Source organism: Antedon mediterranea, chromosome 7, assembly GCF_964355755.1.
Source record: "Antedon mediterranea chromosome 7, ecAntMedi1.1, whole genome shotgun sequence".
Taxonomy (NCBI): Eukaryota; Metazoa; Echinodermata; class Crinoidea; order Comatulida; family Antedonidae; genus Antedon; species Antedon mediterranea.
This window is the reverse complement of record NC_092676.1, coordinates 25,838,948-25,861,436: the sequence shown is the minus strand read 5'-3', so window position 1 is coordinate 25,861,436 and position 22,489 is coordinate 25,838,948. Positions and strand designations below refer to the sequence as shown.

Sequence of the window (22,489 nt, the reverse complement as noted above, 5' to 3'; positions counted from 1 at the left end):
ATGACAGGAATTTATTTATGTGTTATTATGTTTTACCCCATCATTGAGTTGTACGAACCATGGACTACCTAATTAATAGGTCCATGTACAAACTACAAAAAAACATTCAAAAAAAATTTAATTTTACCTTATGACAAGTATTAATATCATTGCAATCGACATTCTTTACACGAATACTCCATGCACCGTACATATCAGAAGCAAAGGTATATGTGCACTGTCCATTAAATGTGAAGTACGTTCCGTCAAATGTACGGTAGTGATCACCGTTCCATGACACGCAAGTTGCATACGCTCGTTGCGCAAGATCATCGCCTTCTGTAGTTTAGAGAAATGAATTTTAAAATTCTGTACATATCAAACACTAATTAATTAGAAATGATATTAGTTTAATGGCAAGAAAAAAATAAGTTAATTGTTTTAAAATTAAATACAATAGATGGTCAAAGAGTTGTGATCAAATGTACACAGTTTCTTAGTGCTAAAATTTGTATTGTTCCTGTATAACCATACAGCTTTTGAAAAAGTAAAATAAATGTTTTTGGCCTGAAAATGTAACCGAATTAAATTATAATTATTATTACTTACCAGACTGAACTTCATTATTTTCTTGTGCTGAAAAAATAGAAAAAAAAACACTACTTATTTATATCATCATAAAAATATTTTAATTGAGTATCCTATTGTGTGCTCATTAAAACACTAGTATATGACACACTTCTAAGCAGTAAAATCTAGTATTGTTTATCCAGTGTGATTAGTAGCAGCTAACCTATATTAGTAGTACAGTATGTATGCTATAGAAAACCACATATTTTATGTACCTATTTCAGTTTGACAGTAAGCGCCCTCATATTCTGACGTGCAGCTACAGGTGTCAGGTGATACGCACACACCTCCGTTCAAGCATTCTGGGTCACAAATTGCTGTAGGACAAAATAAATTTTACTTATTAACTTTATAATAATTTAACTGATGAACATGAAGTATGGGACATAGTATAGGCCTGACACAAAATAGGCCTGATGTTAGAATCACATGCTCACCTTTCTCGCAGACAGATCCTTCCCAGCCATCGCAACAAACTTGAACGGTTACTTCTTTTTCAATGACTCTGAAAAGACATGCATTTTAATTGATATTACTTGGCCTGTTTTATATTTGGGTTTTACATATTTTATACAAATTGCATACCAGAACAAAAATACCATGAAAAGTAGATTATTGATTAAATTACTTTTTATTTTAAAAAATAGGTTACTGATAGATAGTATTTCACACAAAGTTGACAAACTTTATAACTAAAAAAGTTTTGAAATAATCTTAAACTTTATTTATCAATCAAAAGAAAAGAAATTCAAATATTGTTACCTGTATATATGGCACGTAAGGACGTCATTTTCGTCAGAGAATACAGATTTTCCGGTGTCTGCTAACCATCCTTCATCCACTACGGCAGAACTGCCAATATCAGCACACGCCACAGTGTCGGTCTCTGTTACATTTTGAAAATCCACTTGAGGGCAGTAATGGCTCTCGCTAAACAAATAAGATAATTAATATTAAATGCCGAGCAAAAAATGAGACAAAACAGGGCGGAAAACATTAGTTCATATAGCCTAGGCCTAACTGTATTATTATGATGGCGTTTTATACTAAAGCCAGACCTTAATTAACTAGCCCCGGCTAGAGCCTCTATACTATAGGTAGGTAGGCCTTATCATTAGCCTAATGACTAGGCTAGTTGGGCCTGGCCTGGCTGGCCTAGGCCTACCTTATTTATATTAATAATATAGGCCTACTAGCCTACTACTAGGCCTATAGTAGTAGTAGGGCCTAGTTAGGGCCTCCTAGGCCTAGGCTAGGCCTACTAGTTAGGCCTAATAAAAATGCATTTTTAACTAGCCTGGCCTAAGACCGCCTAAACCTATCTCTAACACAAAGGAGGTGAAATTACGATTATTATTAGCGCCTATGGTTAATTTTTGTAGGCCTGTTAAGCATCATTTACCGCCTTAAATCTATTGCATTTTTTATCTATAACTAACTGCGCAATGCGTTTTGCGTATAGAATCAAAGATCTATGGCCTTTAAATTTTCCGCGGGATTACGCCCTCTATATTACACAAACTTTCTATAGTAGAACTTTAAAATTATTCATGACACGTCACAGTCGATACGACTTATATACAAATTTTAAAAAAAAATTTATAAAAATGTTTGTTTTAATAGTTATTCAGTTAGATCAAAAATTTGAACTAAAAAAATTGTAATTTAAGGCAATAGTCAAATTGGTTGCCAGATAGGTTTATGGTTGAACTTTTTATAAGTGAAAACATGTTTTTTTTCGAAGTAAGTTATTAACTTTATTTCAAAATATTAAAATGGCATATTCAAAGTCTTCATTTTTGTGTAGGAGAATACATCTTTAACAAAAAATACAATTGAAAAAATATACAAACAACAAATAAATGTATTAAAAAATGAATAACTTAAGAACTTGGGTAAAATTCATAAACTAAAGGAAATATTTCTACCCCCAAAAACACATGAATACGATAAACTTGACGTTCTTACCTTGGAGGTGTTTGCGCTAAGCCCGCTGGAACAATTATACATATAGCAAACACTACGGGTATTATGGAGATACCCATATTGGTTGACCCCTGATGTGTCCAAAAAACAAGTTGTCCTCTTCTACTTAATCTATTTAAAAACAGTTAATGGTCTTGACTCGACCACTTGTAAACTCGTTGAAGTATCGATAGTCTCTAAATCTAAAATCTCAAGAGCTTAATTATATACTGCGCATAATGGCTTCCGTCAGCAGAAAAAGGATCATTACAATATCATTATTACATTCTCTATTGTTTTCTTTGAAATTAATTAATTTAATCAATTAATGATTTGTAAAGAGTGACATTTGTAAGAGCAATAATTGCCTGAATAAAGATTAAAATAAAAAGATATTATCAGCTGTTTGGGTTTTCGCGCGCAGCAGATGTTGAGTTGGTTTGTTTTGGCACAACTGGCGCAATTAAATCGGTATATTCCGTCCGTATATTATAAAGCATTGTATAATTATGCATATTATTAACAAGTATAATTTGGGTATGCAAGGTTATCTAATATTAATTAAATTCCAAAATTTAAGCAAAATTTAGTATACACCTTCCAGATAGGCCGATTTATTTAAAAAAGAATCATCACACATCTTAATTACCATGACTGTACAATCGCTATGTAATCTATTAATCAGTATTATAAATGCCAGACTACTTTTCTTTTTCTATTAATAATATCATTATTAGTAGGTCCTATTTTATTCGTTAGTCACTTGTGGGTTCGTCCCGCTTTTATTTCATACTAAATCCCCTGTTAACATTTCATTTAACATTCATTAATTCATTCATCCATCAATTCATTCGTTCGTTCGTTCGTTCGTTCGTTCATTCATTCATTCATCTTTTATTTCGGAATACCAGGATCCATATCCACAAAGAACTTAATCTAAGAAATCATTGTTAAAACCAATAAACTGATTATGTATAACACTATCTTCAAATAATGGAGTTACCAGGACTAAGTTGTATGATTATTATGTATTCAAAATAAACTTTCGCTCAGACTAGGTATGAAGAGCCGACTTTCATGTGTGTAGTTGTTACTAATTAATTATAATTTAAATTAATAATTTATCGTCATCATCTTTTAATTCAAATAAAAATACATAAGAATGTAACAAACATCCCAGGGTAAAACTTGGAGGACCAATCATATGCAGGGCAAAACAAGAAAACAATTACAAAACACTTGAAAGAAGGTAAAAATAGTAGAAAACAAATCCAAAAGGCATAAAATTCGGTTTGTAATAAAAATGTATTGTGTAGTTAAAAATGTTGGAAAAATGCTTGAACTCTAGAGGGGGTACATGCTGATGTGGAATCTGTGTAGCCGGAATGCGCATGTGCACATTCCCAAACCTAGCAACAATCAACAATAATACCGAAAAAACTAACGACGTGATGTGTTAAAAAACAGGTTTTGTGTTGAGCTAATGCAGTTTTACACACCACCTTCTGAATTTTATTCAAAATCAATTATTTTACATTATATTAATATATTTGAGTCTTCACCATTATTATGGCAACGTCAAGAATATCTGCTCGTCTTCCACCAAATATTGACCCAACTAAAGCACCACTTGCGTACGGCGATAGAGCACTTCCTAAGCTGGTGAGTAAAGGTCTAGGCCTAGTAGGCCCCTCCTAGGCTAGAGTAGGGCCTGGCCTAGGTAGCCTTGCTTAACTTGCTTTGTTTAACTAGCTAGGCTCTAGGCCTAGATGTAGTTACTAGTACTAGTAGGCCTGGTTTTAGGCTAGGCCTAAACTAAAAGACTTTTTATTCATTTTATTTTTAAATTTAATTTTTTTACAGAACTCGGAATTAAATGATCCTGAATTGATAACAAGACAACGAGCATTGATGGCACTTTGCGATTATCTTCATGATCCTGAGCATATAGTTGAAGCATTAAAAGTTGGTAAGCGTCACCAAACAACTGTTATGTGTTGTACTCTATGTTTGAAAGCAACACATTTTAGTGTTGCAAGTTTTTAATAAATTAGTATCGTCGGCCCTCGTTAATTTTTTTATATTACAGGCGTTGTGTCAAGTTTAAAAACCCTTCTAACAGATTCTGATGGAACGGTCAGAAATAAAACAACAGAAGTTCTCTATATTATTTCCGGTACGTAATAAAAAAAGTTTTAAATGATTTTTTTAATTAAAGTAATAAATAATTAAATGTCAACTCAAAACCAGATTGACTGGAGGCCTAGGCTATTTCTATAGAAAACATATTGTAACTATAATATTTTTTAACTTATTATTTTTAGGACACAATAGCGGGCGCGATGCCTTTATAGATGAAAGCATCATCATTCCTCTGTCAAGGCTGTTTGACGATGATGTGTACATAGTACGAAAAAATACGCACATGGCAATTGAAATGCTATGCGAGTTTTACCCGGGAGCAGAGGGTATGGTTGAAGCAAGCCTAATTCCAATCCTTGTTGATAAACTCAAAATTGAAGTAGATGATATTAAGGTAAAGGCTTGTCTACACTATCAAACTTTATGTGACAAAAAAATGCGATGTGATAATATATGGACATGATGATGTCATATCATAACATATTTGGGCACATCACACTTTTTGTTACAAAAAGTTTTATTGAAGGACAGTCAAGCTGTCAAACAACATAAAAAAAGGACAATATAGATTCATAAATATAATCCGTAAAAAAAACAAAATTATATAGAGTTTAAAGATGTATTGTCCCTTTGACTAATTCCAAAAAAAAAAACCAAAAAAAAAAGATTTTGAAAAAAAGGTTGGTCATTTTGAAGTATCATAATACTAATAGTTATTAACTTTAGTTTCACCAAAAATTAGTCGGAAAAAAAATCATTTAACTGATATACAGACCTTTTTTTGTTCAAAAAATTACTTTTAATCAAAACATATCTCATAATGTGCTTGTTTTTGGTACTCTGTATGCATAATCAAAAAAACTTCCTTGCGATCTGTGTGAGAACACCTTCTCAACCGTGACAAGTTGAAAACAATCCTAATTAACATCATGCATAATGCATACTAGGGGTTTGAAATCTTTGTTTACTTTCGCTCGCGACAATTTTCCAGACGAAATGTAATCCAACTAATTTTCCTGTTAATTATGTAAACTTGTTGTTTTTGGCTCGAATTTTCGACTTAAAGCGAATAACTTTAATATTACTTTGATATGGCCAATTTAAATTTAGAATATTTTAACCTTCATTTTTTGTGTTTCAAGGGACAATACATCTTTAAATTATTATTAGGACGAATTAGAAATTGCCATTTTTATCTATATTTGTTAAGTTGTTTGTTGTTGCTTTTTTAGATACTTTGTATTGTAGATCTTTATTTTGTAGTCTCAAATTTCGGGATCATTAACTGATAATGTTTAGCCCTACTTGCATGACATAAGTTAAATTTAATTTACTTTTTATTGACAGGAATACATTTTGGATACTTTGCATTTTTGTATGAGGTTAGAGCAGATTCAAGCACTAATAGCGGGTGGAATGGAAGTGTTTACAGAATTATTAAAACATCAGTCCCCTGTAATCCGAGCTAAGGCAGCTAGGGACATAATGGACTTGAGGTACACACACATTTACCATTACTGCAGTAATATCACTCCATGCAGTTGTATTTATATGTCATACTAGGGGATAATAACAAAAATTGACAATGGGGATTTCTGGTAAAATAATTTTTTTAAATACATATTGCGTATTGTAGTGTATTGTCTTAAGCTTTTGTCTACACTATCAAATTTTATGTGACAGAAAAGGTGTGATGTGCCCATATATAAAAACGATGACATCATACTGTATCACTACTACCATATTTGGGGACATCACCCCCCTTTTTTTTTCAAACTAGTTTGATAGTACAGTACCTGAATAGACAGAGCTTTAGTAATATAATCGAAACAAATTTAAAACATTTATAGTAAGTGTAATAAATTATTATTATTTTTTTTAGTGTTCCTCTGGATGGTAAGAACAAAGCATGTGAATGTAACAGTTTAGTTGACCTTGTGAAACTTCTCAAAGACAGTGACACTGATGTCCGAGCAAAAGCGTCGGGAGCCATAGCAACGTAAGAATAATCTTTTCTTAATCACATATGGCTGAATTCTTGAATAACATGTTGTTAAGCTCTGTCTACACTATTAAACTTTATGTGACAAAAAAATGTGATGTGTATATATACATGGACATGATGATGTAATATCACTACCATATTTGGGAATATCACTATAATATTTGGGACATCACACTAGTTTGTCAAACTAGACAGAGCTTAAAAGTGGCAATGAACATGAATGTTTCAAGATTTGTTTTTATAAATATCACTCTGTTTTACTAGTACTGTACTACTCCTGTCATAACTTGTAGGTGTAAAATGTTTTTCAGGCTTTACCTGTTGTACATCCTACTCCATCTTAATATTTTTTTGTGTGTGTGATTGTGATCGAAATAAGATTGATTGTATTTTGTATTTGTGGTATTTTAGTATAACTATAACAACGAAAGGAAAGTACAGTGCTTTGAAGGCAGATGCTATCCCACCCCTCGTCAGCCTTGTTGGTGACCCAAGCAGTGAAGTTAGAATCAATGCTATCAAGGTATTTTTCATAATTGTGATAATTTTTTTGCCTACATTTAAATTAAACTGTAAACTTCCCAGCAACGATATTAATTGAATAATACTATGAAACAATGTTATTGGTTCTGAAAGTTGGTGCCATGTTAAAAAACTTTGTAAGAATTAACTTTTTCATTTTGATATATTCAGGCAATTACAACTTTGTCAGAGGCTCCGCAGGCAAGAAAAGAATTATTAAAATATGTTGACAGAGTAAGTAATGTTAAATACTGATCTACCGTTGAACCCTTTCTGTGGGAAACCCCTATTAAGAGGACACTTTCCTGAGAAAGGAAGGGCAAAATATTATATGTTGTTAATATTAAATAGCCAACCACTATTTGGGAGATACAGGGGATGAAGGGCAATATTATATGTTTAATACTAAATAGCCTAATCTATTCAGAAGATACCCCAGTTATGGGGACACTTTCTAGAGAAAGGAAGGGAAATATGAGATGTTTTAATACTAAATAGCCAATCACTATTCAGGAGATACCTCTATTAAGGGGACACTTTCCCCAAGAAAAAAGAGGAAATACTATATTTTTAAACTAAGGTTAACCCTATTAAGGGAGCACCACTATTCAGGAGACACCCCTAAATGGACACTTTGTTGTGCCCCATTAATAGAGGTTCTACTGCATTTTCATTGGCTCATTCTTTTTACAGATTGAGATAAAGACTAACAAAGACCTTGAACAGACTGAAGCAGTCAGGAAAGCTGCTGAAATTGCTGTTAAAGTTATCACCTGGAAACCATAGTCATTGTATTACTAATTAAGTAATTAACTACACTATACATAATTAATTTCCATAACTGGGCTATTTAATGCTGTAAAATGCATTTATTTAAATAATTTAAACACTATTAATTAACCAGTGTTATTTTAAACCACCACACTACAGGCCAGGCCAATGTTACAAAAATGGTCATGCGTATCTCAATATTGTAAGCGGCCACCCAAATTGTTGATTTTCAGTTTTATTGAAGGAATAAAAAGATTCCATTTAATATATGTATTCAATTTGTAAATATGTAATATATATTATAAATGTGCATGGTCTGTACATAGACAGGTTGATTAAAATCCAATAAATTCAGTTTTCTTTTCATTATTTAACTTGTTTTGCCTCAAGTTTATATAATTAATTATTAATGTTAATTGGAGAGGAGTGCTACAAATATGCCACAAGACTCTGTCAACGTCTCTAACTAATTTTATTTATCTTGTTTATATTATCTTTATATTAAGTATGGTTTGTGATTCAAAACAACACTACATAGTGGCTAGCGACTGGTATAGGTATTCTAGTAAATGTTTATATCATAAACCTTTATACAGTATATATCATGCCTTTAGTTCAAGTTCAAAATAGCAAATTTGGGCAGGTTTTTATGTGGTTTTTTTTTACTAAAAGGTACCGTATTTACAATCATTTACAGAATTAATTTGGAAAATTTGGATCTATAATTATTTTCACTAAATTTATAATTAAATATTAACTTTTTAAACAGAGCGGGTTTCTTTTGATATACATTTCACAGAGCAACAGACAACACAGTAATAGTTAATAGTTAATACATTTTTTGGGGATGAAATTTTGGAGAGTAACCATCCACATCTGGAGGTTTAATGTGATCCAAACACTTATAGCAGAGGACTGGTGAATCATCACTGTCACTATCCACATGCCAACACCTTCTCTTGTGATTACCTTTGACCTTATGATGACCTTTGACCTTATGATGACCTTTGACCTTGGGATAAACGCTGCCTTTCATTGGTGAAATTTCGGGAAAGAGAGCAGGCTCGTAGAATAGATCTTCCGTGTTTGTCATCAAGTTTGGATTGGCGAGGTTGAATTCTTCTGGAGAAAAAAAGCTGGCCCTTGTTTCCGAATAGTGTTGTTGTCGTGGGTCAAATTGTGATTGAGGTACAGTGCTATGCAATGGACCTTTATCTAGCTCATCAAGAAAATCCAAACTGCTACCATATGGCATCTGAAATTTAATAAAAAAAGACAGATTTTAATCATTTTGGCTAGAATATTTTTTCTGACATTTGTATATCTTGTGATGTATACTCTCGCTTACAGAGATTACGTTATATATATATATATATAAATAAATGATAAAGACGCTAGTAAATTACCAACTGAACATTTTATTGCACTACAGGCTGTTTCATGAGTATGAACTCAATCTTCAGGTGCTTGGCTCTATATTTGGCTCTACATTTTGTATCGAGCACTTTCGCTTTCATGATCTGCGTTAAATTTACCACGATTTATATATATATATATATATATATGTTTGGCTCATTGTATACCTGTGTAGAAACTGCATCGTGTGCTTGCAATGAAGACTGCTCATTTTTTCTAATCATGTTCATTGCGCTTAGACCACAATCTGTTTCTCTATCATTTCCCTGGTGATGGCTGCTCTCAGCAAAATCTAGAAGCGTTGTTGCTGTCGTAAAATTACTTACTGTTTGAATCTGTGGCAAAAGTAAGTGAAGAGTAATCTATAATTTAGCGACTTTCTGATTTCACAAACACTAATCAAAATCCAAACATACCATACCTGATTTCTGTTTCCATGACTACTGTAATTTTCGTTGTCCTCATGGAAGAGACTAAAAGCAGGTTCATCTGAATTGAAATGGTACACCGTAAAGCTCTGTCTAAACTATCAAGTTTGACAAAAAAAAGAGTGATGTGCCCAAATATGGTAGTAATATGATGTCATCATCAAGTTTGATAGTGTAGACAGAGCTTTAGAATTAGTTATTGTCGATTTTATGTTTGTCAGTATTCTAGTCGGCGTTTCAATATTAATTTGTTAGCTCAAGTATTATACATATGAAACGCCTTGTGTGCCAAAATATTTATTTATCTTTTTACCAATGAAGTGAATCATCGTCTAGAACCTAGACTACACTTATTATCAGGCCTAGATTTTGTACATGGTAATATATTCTTTGAAATTGATATACAGAGGATAGATATCAAGTGCTGTACTATCAAACATGGTAGTAATATTCCCAAATATTGCAGTGATATGCCCAAATATGGTAGTGATATGACATCATCATGTCCATATATGGCCACATCACATTTTTTTGTAACATAAAGTTTGATAGTGTAGACAGAGCTTTAGTTAGTTATTGTATTCTAGTCATTTCAATATCATTGTATTGTACATAAATGAATGAAACACCTTGTGTGCCAAAATTATCTTTTTACCAATAAAATGAATTGTCTAGAACCTATACTACACTTACCATCAGGCCTAGACTGTGTACATGGTACATTCCTTGTATTTTCTCTTGTCCTAAACTTTGTACATTGTAAATTACTTGCATCATCATACTTTATGTACTCTAACTTACTGACATCATCTTTTCGCCTAGACCTTGTGTGAAAAATACTGGTCATGCTCTTCGTTGGGTCAAAGTTTGTTGTGATTTCACCACTAGTACAAGTTTCCGAATGTGATTCTTGCACATCGCTATGATGTGGAAGTTGTTCTACACATAAATACAAAAATAATGTTTATTGTAAATACAACTCATTTAACCATGCTTCGGATGGGACCTAAAGTCGTTGGTCACATGTATATAGTGTATGTTAAAGTTCAATCAATCAATCAATCAAATCAACATTTATTTCTTCCACATAAAATAAAAACAAATTTTCTTCATGATTAAAAATAATGAGTAGCAAAAGCAATTTCAGAGATGAACAGGCATAAAAATAAGAAAAACAATGAAAAAGTACATTATTTGCAATAAGTAGGGGATCGTCTCCCAGTGTGCTGATTTGGTAGGCCTGCACTGCTAGCTGGTGTTGGCACATGGAGGGCTTCTAATCCAAATTTTCTCAGTTTCCAGTTAAGCTTGAGGAAAATTACTTTTACCTGCACTTGACAACAAAGTGTGTAGATTTCTTCTCGCAGATTGTGAGTTTCTTGCTTGCTGTTTGATGGCTGGAGTCAACTTACTGGGAGTCATTCTAGAACTATTAATAATAATAATAAAATATAATTAATTAATTCATTCAATGTTTTATTTTAGAATCTCTGGTCCATAGAAAGTAAAATTATGTATCAATTAATTTAAAAAAAAACTGTATTAATTACTAAGGATCTCAGCATCTAATAAATCTACACCATTCGTACAATTAAATAAATCTGTAGAATTCTAAAAAACATTTTACAGAATATATAGAGTGTTTGGAGTTGGGCAGCCGAGTGGTTAGGACACTTGACTATCATACAGAGAGACCCGGGTTCAATTCCCAACAACTCCCAGTTCACTCAGCTGTAAAATGAGTACCTGGTTGAAAATGCTAGAGAGAAAAAGGTGGCGTGGAAAAGAACTGGCCACCCTACCACATAATGCCCAGGCTTAGTACAATGAGCTCCTAACAGCTCATTCCCCTACGTTCAGAATGAACACGGGACTCACCTTTACCTTTAGAGTGTTTTTTTAATAGATTTTTAAATATTCTTTCGATATTTATTTTTAATCTTCACTTTGAATGAAAAATACAAGACTTACTTAATTGCTAAAGTCTTCATAAGCTCCGTTTGTATTTCTAAAAATAAATCTATAAAAAAAAAAGGATTATCATTATTTTTATAAATTAGTAAATTATAGTAAAACATAGTTATGAACCATGGTTTAAAGTGGTATTGTATTTTACGGAATACCTGATATTTTCGGGCATTTAATTTTGTTCAAGTTTTGAGAAAGTTTTAATAAATACCTCTTCCAGGAAACACAGATAGGTCAATTGAATTGCATAATTCTTCTGCTACGTTATTTAAATCAGGTTCCTTTAAAAAAAAATGGTGTCAATTACAAAAAATTATCTACCTACTAAAAATATAGTTTAGATAAACTCTCTAGATTTTCTCATCTATACTGTATACTCTTTGATTATTTTATCATTGTTGCTGGGTGGTCTATTTATCCCTTTTTTAACTGTGTTTAGAGATTAAATTTATAATGTATACCCCGAAAAGAAGATTCTAATTCTAGTCTAATATTAAACTTACATTTGGAGATGAAAATTCTTCAAGATGATTCTTTACTGTTTCACTGTTCTCATTCGTTACAGACCGCTTTTCACTATCAAAAATGATAACAGACGGGGAAAAATGTTATTAAAAGAACCATATTCCTTGAATCGCATGATGAACGCCATTCATAAATAAATAATACAGGTACATGCCAAATTCAAGTACTGTTTTACAATAATATACAGGATATACACCAAGTTCCTATAAGTACTACAATTTATAAAATAGTTTTAAGAATGTTTTTTCACTACAATTCCATGTTGTAAGCTTCCAGATTTGTTAACTATTACACAATACCATTTAAAACTATCATCATAATTTCCTGAGATGTTTTCTCAATATTATATAAAACCTAAATAAATTCCTCTCATTTGATTGGACGATTGTAGGTCTCATGGCGTGCAATAGTACACACTATTACATGGTTGTTCAATAGTACTATTTTCCTATATTTTTCAAATATAACCTTTCATTCACTTCATGCCATTATTTGTACCATTACACTTATAAACATTCATTATTTGTATACTATTGCCCAATTAGTTACCTGGAGTAACTAATACTGCTTTGACAGCTGTAATATGTATTGTTCATGTTATCATCACATACATTAAGTGGATGTTCAGATGAAGGGGCAGATTGTGGTGTTGACGGACATTCAATACCATCATTTGATTTATCCAGAATTTTCCTTAGATCTTTCTCTGTCCTCTTTAACACACTGTCATGTACAGGCAGATGTTCTGAAGAGAAAAATAAAATTATAGAAAAATTATAGATAAGCGGAATTAAGAATTTTTTTCTTTCTTTCTTGAAAGATTCAAGACTGACCAATCAGGGGCTGCGTGATTGTCATACCATACTTTTTCTTTAAAAAAAAATTATTTTCTTTAAGATCTCCTGATCCTTCTCTTTGTGGTTGCTCAGGTCTTGCACAGGCCCTAATACTGAAGAATTATATCATTGCGAATATTAATATTATGATTCTAAAAATTAAAAATAAAGTTTATATATACAGTCAACTCTCCCAATACCGGACACCTTTGGGCTGGCCCAATATGCCTGGTTTTCTGAAAAGTCTAGTATTCAGAATGTGTTTTTAATAGTTAAAAAAAAAGAATTTGGAACCTTTTGTACCTCAAGTTTCTGGTTTTGGGAAATTTTTCGGTGTTCAGACAATGTGTCCGATAATGGGAGAGTTTACTGTACACAATTCCTTACCTCTGATGATTCTATCTGATTTTTTACCTTGATTGTAAAGTCCAAGTTTTCTCTGTAAAAAAAAACACAAAGAAAACATATTTACAACGTTTTGTCTCGTTAACATGAACTTTAAAAATGTATGTTCTAAAAACTTTCTTCTTCCTTACCGTTAGACGATTTTGGGTGATACTAGAATAACTTTGCAGTGCTCTCTGCCTCCCCAATTTTGACTTCTGAAAAACAAATTAAACTTAATATAATATAAGAAATATAATAATCATATTTACAATTAAAAAATCATTGTTTAGAATATTATTTAGGTAGGTAATACAAATATAGATACATATATAGATTAATGATCATCAATCACTTTATTCACATGAATCATACATATATAAACAATGATTTGTAAATTGTTTGAAAAAGTTTTAATAACTGAAAACTAAAAAGGGAAAGAAGAAATCAATGTGTGCATTAGTGCATTCAGGCTCATTATACAATTCCAAGATAAAGCGTTACTAACGCAGCAAGGAATAATAAAGTTTTAAATGATAGAAATACTTACTGAAACAATCTCATCAGCTCGCTTTACATGTTTTCTGAACTCTGCTCTTGCTTGACTGTTTACCTATTTTCAAATAGTAAAACTCTATTTTCAAAGTACACTATGGAAATTATACTCTTCCCTAGATACAGTATATTTCCACATGATTTTACACTACAGGAATGTCATTCTTTTCATAAAAGGGGAAAAATGTTATGTGGCAAAGCCAGTTTGGGTCTATTTACTATAATCTCTGTTGCTAGTCTCAAGTTTGAAAAGGGCACTCCAGAAAAAAAAACCAAGTAGGCTTGCATTAAATCTATATTCACATCAAGCATATAATGTGTACGATGTTCCTTACGCTACTGCTCTTTACCAGCTTGGCCTAAACAACTAAGCCTAGCTAGGCCTAAGACTGTCCACAAGAGGACATTCAACGCGAGCTACTTCGGTAGTGCATTGTTTCTCTAAAACATTTAACAATCAAGACTAGGTATGACCTGGTTTAATGTTTTTAAAGTAATATATATGCATTATTTTTACAAAACATAAAAAATTGTAGGTCTAGTGTCTTTAAACTTACCGGAGCATGCTTCTTATACCTCACATCTTTCTCTTTATTTCTTTCATCTTTTTCTTTATTCCTTTCTCCTCTTGATTTCCTTTTCTTTTCTTTTTGTGAAGTTTTCTTAGATGTTTCCTGCCTGCTGGTACATACGTGATCAACAATGATCATCTCATCCTCGCTGGATTCGCGATCAGGAAGTAGCTGAAGATCACCTATTGATTTTTCTACTAATAGTAAACATTAAAGACTCAATACCTGAAACAGCACATTTCTTATAAACTTGACATAGAAATATAAATCATGGGTATTTTAAAATGAAATATTTTTTATAAAAAATTGATTATCAACAACACATCATAACTAACAAGGCCATAGCAAGAGGTTGAAAACAGACGAGGCAAAGATGCTTGAAATATAATATTATCATTATTATAAAATACGACATTCTGTGCTGGGGAATTTGTGTGCGTGGTGAAAATAGTAAATTTTAGGCAAGGTGAGCATCTCGTCTGTCTCATGCTGGCTACGGCCCTGACTAGAGGTTGAACTCAATATCTAACCTGGTTGTTCGGTTGGTAGAATTATGGCTGGACCGCCACCTGGTGATGAAACTCGTGCTCTAAATACTTAAATAAATAGAGAAAAAATATTTTAAGTTTAATTCTGTTTAAAATCTACATATTATCACAATATAATTATATTATTAATATTAATTGAATTCAATATCAAAAGCCAATCACTATCTTATGTTTTGATATCTAAAAATGACATTTTACAATTTTAATTATTAATATAGAACAAAAAATGTATAACCTTTCAACACTGCACTGCGAAGTCGATTCTGTTCTTCGATTGGATCTAGGCCTATTTTTTCTGTCACAGCAGTGTCTCTGAGTTTTTTTCGTTTACCCATACTTGCTTAAAGATATATTGTCCCCCTAAAACAATATTTTTTTTAATTTTGTTGTTGAATATGTTATTTTAATGTCACATAATAGTTATTCACTCTCACAAAATATTGGGTCTGAAAAAAATTTATTTACCTGAGAAAAATGTAATTTAAAGCAAAAAATGGTCAAATTGTCTGGAAGACAATGAGTTTTTGGGTAATTTAACTGTTTATTTTGTCTTTTTATAGGTGAAATAATTTTTTTCCCCCGTTTTTTTTCTTATGGAAGTGAACAACTTCATTAAAACTGCAAAATGGCCTATTCAAAGTCCGATTTTAAAAATCTTTATTTTTCATGGTTTTGGGGGACAATACATCTTTAACCTTTTGCTATTAGGCCTATTATTAACACATTACATCATTGTACATTCTAAAACTTTGAAGAAAAAAACCTGAACAGATAAAGGTATAGGGTAGGACTAGAGGAGTTACCACACCACCACCTAGGGCCTACCTAGCTAGGCCTACTTCCCAGCTAGTCCATTATTAGGTACTTGCTAGCCCGGATTACTGTACTGTGGGACGGGATCGGTCACACCAAAATCAGTTTTGGCTGGCAAAATCAGTCCGGGGGACCATTTATGGCTGCCAAAACCTGTCCGGCCGGACCAATTTTGGCCCGGACTGATTTGGTTCGGCCTGGATAAAATCGGTCCGGGCAGTAGGACTGTTTTTGGCCGCCAAATATGGTCCGGTCTTACAATATTATATGGTGCGCAAAATGAGTCATAATATATATATCATTAAAAAAAGGCCATGATTAGACATTATATTGAAAACTACGGGGTTTTATTTGTTATTTTAATATTATAAATTAAGCCTGTTTTTGTTATTATCATTATTAGTAGTAACTCATCAATAATTAGTACTAATTGTTAGGCCTTTTGTATACAATATGTATCTCTGCCTGTTTTTAATCCATTTTGTTCTTTTTTAACATCTTCGTTTCCCCATGATGTTAAAAACAATTAAATTTATTAATTATTTATGGTTAATCAATCAATATATCAATTCAATACAATTATTATAAAACAATTATCCAATATTGATTAGGCTGAGGAAGGAAAAAGGCCTCAATCATAAATAAAATCTAGCTGGCAATATCAGCGTCTCATACCCGTTCGTGTGAGTGTGTGGCAGGCCGAAATATGAGTGAACACCTAAGTCATGTTTTTAGATAAAATACATTTATTTATAGTATTTATCCGACAAGATAACTTACTAATATATATCATGGGATATTTTTCTAGCCATAAACAACTTAAAACAGCATCATAGGCCTAGTAATTCAATTAAAATCGACAGAAGAAAAGCCCAGACCGATTTTGGCAGTGGCGGACTGCTATTGGCCACAATTTTAGAGCCAATACTGGTCCGGCCGGACCGATTTTGGCCCCGGACCATATTTATCGTGACAGACCCACCTGTTATTAGTCAACGCTACTAGGCTAGGCTAGCTAGCTAGTAGGGGCCTGCTAGACCTAGCCTAGGCTATAGTAAGCTAGGCCTAGGTAGGCCTAGTAGTAGGGCCTACTAGTCTAGGCCCTAGGCTAGGCCTAGTTCTATATAGGATAGGCCTAGTCCGGGAATAGAGTAGTCCATGATGCACATTATATTCACAATAATGTACTTTGTCGGTCTTATACAGTATTATGAAAATGTATGAAATATACCTAGCCTAGCCTCCTCTTTAGGCTAGTCGTGCCGCGCGTGGTGATGTTACGTTACGTGCATATATAAAAAAGTTTTAGCAGGCTACGACGTTGGTGGCGCATGCTTGGCTGAGAAAAAAACACAACTGAGGAGAAAAAGAGCATTGTTTATTTTTAATAACAATGCATGTTTTAAAGTGAATAATGCAAAACCAACCTACGTTTTGGTCTGCAAAAAGACATGGGTTTGCAGTTTCGTTTTCACCATATGTTCCTCAAAGAATAGCCCTTGCTACGTCCCAACATTATGGAATAGCAGGTAGGCCATGCTTAGTTAGGCCTCTCAACACCATTTATTGGCATTATCTAGCGGCTGAAAAGGCTTAGCCTAGTTAGCTGGGCTAGACCCTACTTCTAAACAGGCCTACTAGAATCTAGGCCTAGCATTAAAAAAAAATAGGACATTATTTCTTGTATTGCTGTTCATTTAATTGCTTAACAAATTGTCACTGGTTGGTGCATTTAATAGGCAGGCCACAACAAATTTAAAATTAATTCATTAAAAAAAATTGAATGTTAATTGTTAATGTTATGTTATGCCATATGGTGACCTATTTTCAGTTTGACTGTAAAGCGTGGTTCCCACTAGCGACGCAACACAAGGACGTAACGCAACGCAAGTGAATTGACCAATCACAAGCGATGGCTTATTCGCTTCTGATTGCTAACTGTCTATAACGTCGCTTGTCATTGGTTAAAACGCTTGCGTTGCGTTTACGTCCTTGCGTTACGTTCCTGGTTACGTTCTAGTGGGAACCAAGCTTTAGTGAGTAGCCTAAAAATGTAAAGTTTTATGATGTATTTTTTGCAGGATGTGGAACACTTTTCATCATAGATGACACACCAGCAGGAGGAGTACTACTTAAAAGGTAGATTCAAAAAAGTGGGTGCAAGATCCATCATACAGAATGTATGCTGTATGCAATTTAAAGACTTTGCGGAGTTTGAATTCATGCCAATTTGAAACAACTAATTGGGCTCAAATTGCTCATTTTTAATGGGTAGACGTGACCTACAGTAGGTGTTGGCTATGCACATCTAATGCCAATGTGAAATTTGGTGTGCGATTATAGTCTGAAATTTCTTTATGTACTCTTTTATTTTGTTTCAGTTTTGATTGGAGCGATGGTTTATTTGATGTCACATGGTCCGAATCCAATGAGAACCTGCTTGTTACTGGGGGAGGAGATGGCTCTATACAGGTGTGGGATTCTGCCCAACCAACAGTACGTACTTAACTTATATTATATGTACCTATCTGCATATCAAGCAGGAGGTTCCGGGTTCAAATCTTGGTTGGGCCGACTTTTTCCTCATCTTATCATTTTAAATCATCTCAATGAAAAGATATTAAATATATAAAATTATGTTTACAATTAAAAGCTAATTTGTTTGTTGTGTTTTTTTATAGGGTCCTATTAAAGTTCTGAAAGAACACGAGAAGGAAGTAAGTGCAGTAGAATGCCTAGGACCAAAACATTCATACCAAATTTCTAGAATGCATAAGTGGCCCCCTCATGACATCACCAATTGTACCTATTTATTATTTTGTTGTTGCAATATCTAACTTGTTAATAACTATTTGCATTACTTGCCTTAATATATACAAATTGGGAAGTAAAAAATAGTGTATTTCATCAAATTTTTTTTATAGGTTTATGGAGTCAACTGGAGCCAAACACGAGGCGAGCAGTTAATTGTGTCTGCATCTTGGGATGGCACTATTAAACTAGTAAGTACAGTGTAACACCTATTAGGGGGACACCTTTGAATGAAAGTGTTCCCTTAATAGGTGTGTCTCCTTAATAGGGGTTTGCCATGGTGTTAAAACATATGTGTTGTTTGTTTCACAGGAAATCCCCTGAATAGAACAGTTCTACTTTATAAATTGATTACTATGGCATATCCATGGCGTGTCTGTGACACTGCCACTACCCATCTTACAACACTGCCTACACGTCTGCGAAAGAATCAAACGATCGTATAAGAATAAGGCTTTAGTTATTGTATTTTGATGGAATTAGTACAGTAGTAATAGTAACTGTTTTCACAATGTATTTATTTAATGGCTATGCAACAATATATTTTTTTCTTAAATGCAGTGGGATCTAACCCATCCAAGTTCTTTATCTACATTTTCTGGTCATCAGCATGTGGTCTATTGTGCTCTCTGGTCACCACATATTCCAAATTGTTTTGCATCAGCATCAGGTAAGGGGGAAAACCCAATAAATTAATGGGTAAAACACAATAAATTAACGGGTAATTCAAAGTTTACTTGTAATTACTTTTAAACACTATAAAAAACTCTAGTAACAGCTCACTTGTTCCAACACTCCATGGCATAATGATAATCTAAACCCAATTTGTTTTTGAAGGTGACAAAACTCTTCGTATCTGGGACACAAGAAAATCTTTTGAAGCAAGAATGGTTATGCCAGTGTGCAATTCAGAAGTTCTTACTGCTGATTGGTGTAAATACAATGAGGTAAAAATGTTTACAAAATAACAATTGACTAGCCATAAAGCTCTGTCTACACTATAAAACTTTATGTGACAACAAAAATGTGATGTGCCCATATATGGACATGATGTCATATCACTACCATATTTAAGCATATCACTACCATATTTGGGCACATCACACTTTTTTGTCAAATTATTTTTATAGTGTAGACAGAGCTTGAGCCTGAGTAAAGCCCCAGCAGCCAGGGTATGAACTCTTATCCTTGCAGTCAACATACAGTATAAAGTTTGACCAAAAAAAGGTTGATGTGCTCAAATATGGTGGTAGTGATATGACATCATCATGTCCATATATGGGCACATCACATTTTTTGTCACATAAAGTTTGATAGTGTATACAGAGCTTTATAATGTTCTATTTTTCAGAATATTATTGTAACTGGATCAGTGGATTCTGCAGTAAGAGGGTGGGATTTAAGAAAACCAAGAGAACCAATATTCCAGCTCATGGGACATACATATGCAATAAGAAGAGTGAAGGTAATGCATCATAGAAAATAATGAACAGAAAAGAAAGACACAAATAGAATTAATTAGAAATAGGTGGTATACTAGTTCCTCAAACGCCTTACTGTTCATATGTAAGTAAAGCGTGGTTCCCACTAGCAACGCAACACAAGGACGTAACGCAACGCAAGTGAATTGACCAATCACAAGCGATGGCTTATTCGCTTGTGATTGCTAACTGTCTATAACTTCGCTGGTCATTGGTTAAAATGCTTGCGTTGCGTTTACGTCCTTGCGTTACGTTCTACTGGGAACCAAGCTTAATGGGAGTAGATCACTGTCAAGTGACTTGTAAAATACTGTATGCCTAAATATTTGCCAATGAACTTTGACCTGGATGACTAAACTAGCCTTAGCTATTTAATCTAAGTGATTGCGTGTACCATACATAATAATAGTTTGTTATTTCAATTACCAGTGTTCACCGCATGTTGGCAGCGTGGTGGCGTCTTGTTCGTACGACTTCACTGTAAGAACATGGGATTTTAATAAACAAACGCAGCCATTAGAAGTAATAGAACACCATACGGAATTTGTGTGTGGCTTAGATTTCAACTTGCACAAACCTGGACAGGTAACCGTTACGATATTGTATTGCTAAGTTTCTTTAACCAATATTTTAAATGATAGGTACAGTCAGAGGCGCAACGGCTATGAGCGCTCACTGGCTAAACCCAGGGGCCTCGCAGCCTTGTGGGGCCCCTGAGCAGTGCCCAGAGGTAAAAACAGGCATTGGAGGGTACACCACTGGGTACAGTATGCAAGGCATGGCTATTAATTAATCTATACTCATTGTGTTTATAATTTGTTTTCAGATTGTAGACTGTGGATGGGATGAAAAGATGTTTGTTTACACACCAAAATCACTACTGCCCACTGCATCATAACAAATAATGCCAGGTTTTTGACTAACACACACATTTAGTAGCTCTGTGTATTCAAGAAACCAAGGATTTTAATAGTCTCAAAAATTATTATACTGAAAGCACAAAGAAAATAATGATACTATTATGTGAACATTTTAGGGGGAAGGGGGTTGTATCAATAATAACAAATTACGAATAAATTACGAATAAATATATATCTAAATTTAATTTTATATTTGCCTACATCTTTAATGGTCAATTAAAGTACTGTCTAAAGCTCTGTCTATACTATCAAACATGTGACGACGTATGATTTGCCCATATATGGAAATGATGATCACCTTACTACCATATTTGGGCATATCAATTTCTCTGTCAAACTAGTTTAATAGTGTAAACAGAGCTTAAGTGATACTGGGTTTTTCCCCTTCACATGAAGAGCTGCACCACTTACTTCATTATTTAAAATGGTAAATTGCTATAAAAGTTTATCATAAATGTCTTTGGCGGACATATGATTTATATAAATCCACATCTTTGTTGTGATTCACCCCATGACTGGCAAGTTTGACATTTTCTTCGTACAGTGCTTTGGAATGACGAGAAACTGTTGGGGGTGTCACATGATATGAGCTGTCCAATGAAAATGCACTATTGTGTAATCTGGGGGGAAAAAGAATAGAATACAGTATGCTCTATCAAACTTGATGTTACAAAAAAATGTGATGTGCCCATATATGGACTTGATGATGTCACTACCATATTTATTTAGGCATATTACACTTTTTTGTCAAACTAGTTTGATGGTGTAGACTAACTAACATTGGTAGCTAACATGTAGCGCTTGTAAATAAATTAATTAGAATTTTAAAAAATATAAAGTAATCATGTCTTCACTACCAGCACGCATCTTACAGCGCCGCATATACGTCTGGGACAATCGTATAGAAATAAGGTTTTACTTACAGGCGTGTACACCTTTTTATACAGCGTTTGAAGGACTTGCCCGTTGGTGACATCTGCTCCGTTGTCTTGGCAGATGCATTGATTTCTATCTGGACAAACCGTTGATAGATACCCTCATCGTGGCGGGTTGGTTTTGTAATTTCTACACCATAAGACTCTTTCATTGTTGAAAACAAATCCTGCAAAAGTGAAATCATGCGACCTATATTTTTCTAACTCCTATGGTACTGGGGAGATCATTCTAGAAATGTGATCTTTGGAATGCACACATCAATAACAGCAAGTTGACTATCCA

At 33.5% G+C, this 22,489-nt stretch overlaps 4 protein-coding genes across 10 annotated transcripts in view; 2 read left to right on the top strand and 2 right to left on the bottom strand.

Annotated features, from left to right (window-relative positions):
- Nucleotides 1–3,993: 3,993 nt before the first annotated feature.
- Nucleotides 3,994–8,331, top strand: LOC140055001 (radial spoke head 14 homolog). The gene is made up of 9 exons (XM_072100149.1): nt 3,994–4,236; nt 4,438–4,543; nt 4,664–4,750; nt 4,899–5,110; nt 6,064–6,212; nt 6,599–6,715; nt 7,133–7,244; nt 7,415–7,477; nt 7,937–8,331. Exons 1-9 carry the CDS (start codon nt 4,144–4,146, stop codon nt 8,027–8,029), a joined length of 1,032 nt encoding a protein of 343 aa, XP_071956250.1. The 5' UTR covers nt 3,994–4,143; the 3' UTR covers nt 8,030–8,331.
- A 10-nt stretch (nt 8,332–8,341) lies between these two features.
- Nucleotides 8,342–17,331, bottom strand: LOC140054999 (uncharacterized). 5 transcript variants are annotated; one of them, XM_072100144.1, is made up of 16 exons: nt 17,291–17,331; nt 15,482–15,606; nt 15,229–15,294; nt 14,684–14,895; nt 14,122–14,184; nt 13,724–13,789; nt 13,575–13,626; nt 12,901–13,096; nt 12,330–12,402; nt 12,038–12,107; nt 11,830–11,878; nt 11,187–11,287; nt 10,552–10,797; nt 9,852–9,919; nt 9,598–9,765; nt 8,342–9,269 (listed from the first exon to the last, which is right to left on the bottom strand). In XM_072100144.1, the coding sequence occupies exons 2-16, from the start codon at nt 15,579–15,581 to the stop codon at nt 8,844–8,846; spliced, it is 1,956 nt and encodes a 651-aa protein (XP_071956245.1). In that variant the 5' UTR covers nt 15,582–15,606; nt 17,291–17,331; the 3' UTR covers nt 8,342–8,843. The 5 variants fall into 5 exon arrangements, with proteins under 5 accessions (XP_071956245.1, XP_071956247.1, XP_071956246.1 ...); XM_072100146.1 differs by having other exon boundaries at nt 10,660–10,797; XM_072100145.1 differs by having other exon boundaries at nt 14,684–14,892.
- A 62-nt stretch (nt 17,332–17,393) lies between these two features.
- Nucleotides 17,394–21,315, top strand: LOC140055699 (uncharacterized). 2 transcript variants are annotated; one of them, XM_072101071.1, is made up of 10 exons: nt 17,394–17,588; nt 18,141–18,198; nt 18,441–18,555; nt 18,741–18,776; nt 18,984–19,061; nt 19,432–19,540; nt 19,708–19,817; nt 20,222–20,335; nt 20,781–20,936; nt 21,178–21,315. In XM_072101071.1, the coding sequence occupies exons 1-10, from the start codon at nt 17,474–17,476 to the stop codon at nt 21,247–21,249; spliced, it is 963 nt and encodes a 320-aa protein (XP_071957172.1). In that variant the 5' UTR covers nt 17,394–17,473; the 3' UTR covers nt 21,250–21,315. The 2 variants fall into 2 exon arrangements, with proteins under 2 accessions (XP_071957172.1, XP_071957173.1); XM_072101072.1 differs by lacking the exons at nt 17,394–17,588; nt 18,141–18,198 and adding an exon at nt 18,218–18,346.
- A 65-nt stretch (nt 21,316–21,380) lies between these two features.
- Nucleotides 21,381–22,489, bottom strand: part of LOC140055697 (polyphosphoinositide phosphatase-like) — a 41,110-nt gene continuing 40,001 nt past the window's right edge. For both annotated transcript variants that reach the window (XM_072101068.1, XM_072101069.1), the window contains exons 23-24: nt 22,195–22,373; nt 21,381–21,891 (exon numbers count right to left, since the gene is read on the bottom strand). In XM_072101068.1, coding sequence (XP_071957169.1) covers nt 21,720–21,891; nt 22,195–22,373 — 351 coding nt within the window. In that variant the 3' untranslated portion in view covers nt 21,381–21,719. The remainder of the gene's footprint in view (nt 21,892–22,194; nt 22,374–22,489) is intronic.

Excerpts from the sequence above, each read along its gene's own strand:
- LOC140055001 (XM_072100149.1), top strand. The coding sequence starts at position 4,144 with ATGGCAACGTCAAGAATATCTGCTCGTCTTCCACCAAATATTGACCCA. Across the intron at positions 4,237-4,437 it reads ATAGAGCACTTCCTAAGCTG|AACTCGGAATTAAATGATCC; the intron begins GTGAGTAAAGGT and ends ATTTTTTTACAG. Across the intron at positions 6,213-6,598 it reads AGGGACATAATGGACTTGAG|TGTTCCTCTGGATGGTAAGA; the intron begins GTACACACACAT and ends TATTTTTTTTAG.
- LOC140055699 (XM_072101071.1), top strand. The coding sequence starts at position 17,474 with ATGCAAAACCAACCTACGTTTTGGTCTGCAAAAAGACATGGGTTTGCA. Across the intron at positions 19,818-20,221 it reads ATTGGTGTAAATACAATGAG|AATATTATTGTAACTGGATC; the intron begins GTAAAAATGTTT and ends TCTATTTTTCAG. Across the intron at positions 20,937-21,177 it reads ACTTGCACAAACCTGGACAG|ATTGTAGACTGTGGATGGGA; the intron begins GTAACCGTTACG and ends ATTTGTTTTCAG.
- LOC140054999 (XM_072100144.1), bottom strand. The coding sequence starts at position 15,581 with ATGGGTAAACGAAAAAAACTCAGAGACACTGCTGTGACAGAAAAAATA. Across the intron at positions 13,627-13,723 it reads TCACCCAAAATCGTCTAACG|AGAAAACTTGGACTTTACAA; the intron begins GTAAGGAAGAAG and ends TTTTTTTTACAG. Across the intron at positions 9,270-9,597 it reads ACGATGCAGTTTCTACACAG|ATGCCATATGGTAGCAGTTT; the intron begins GTATACAATGAG and ends ATTAAATTTCAG.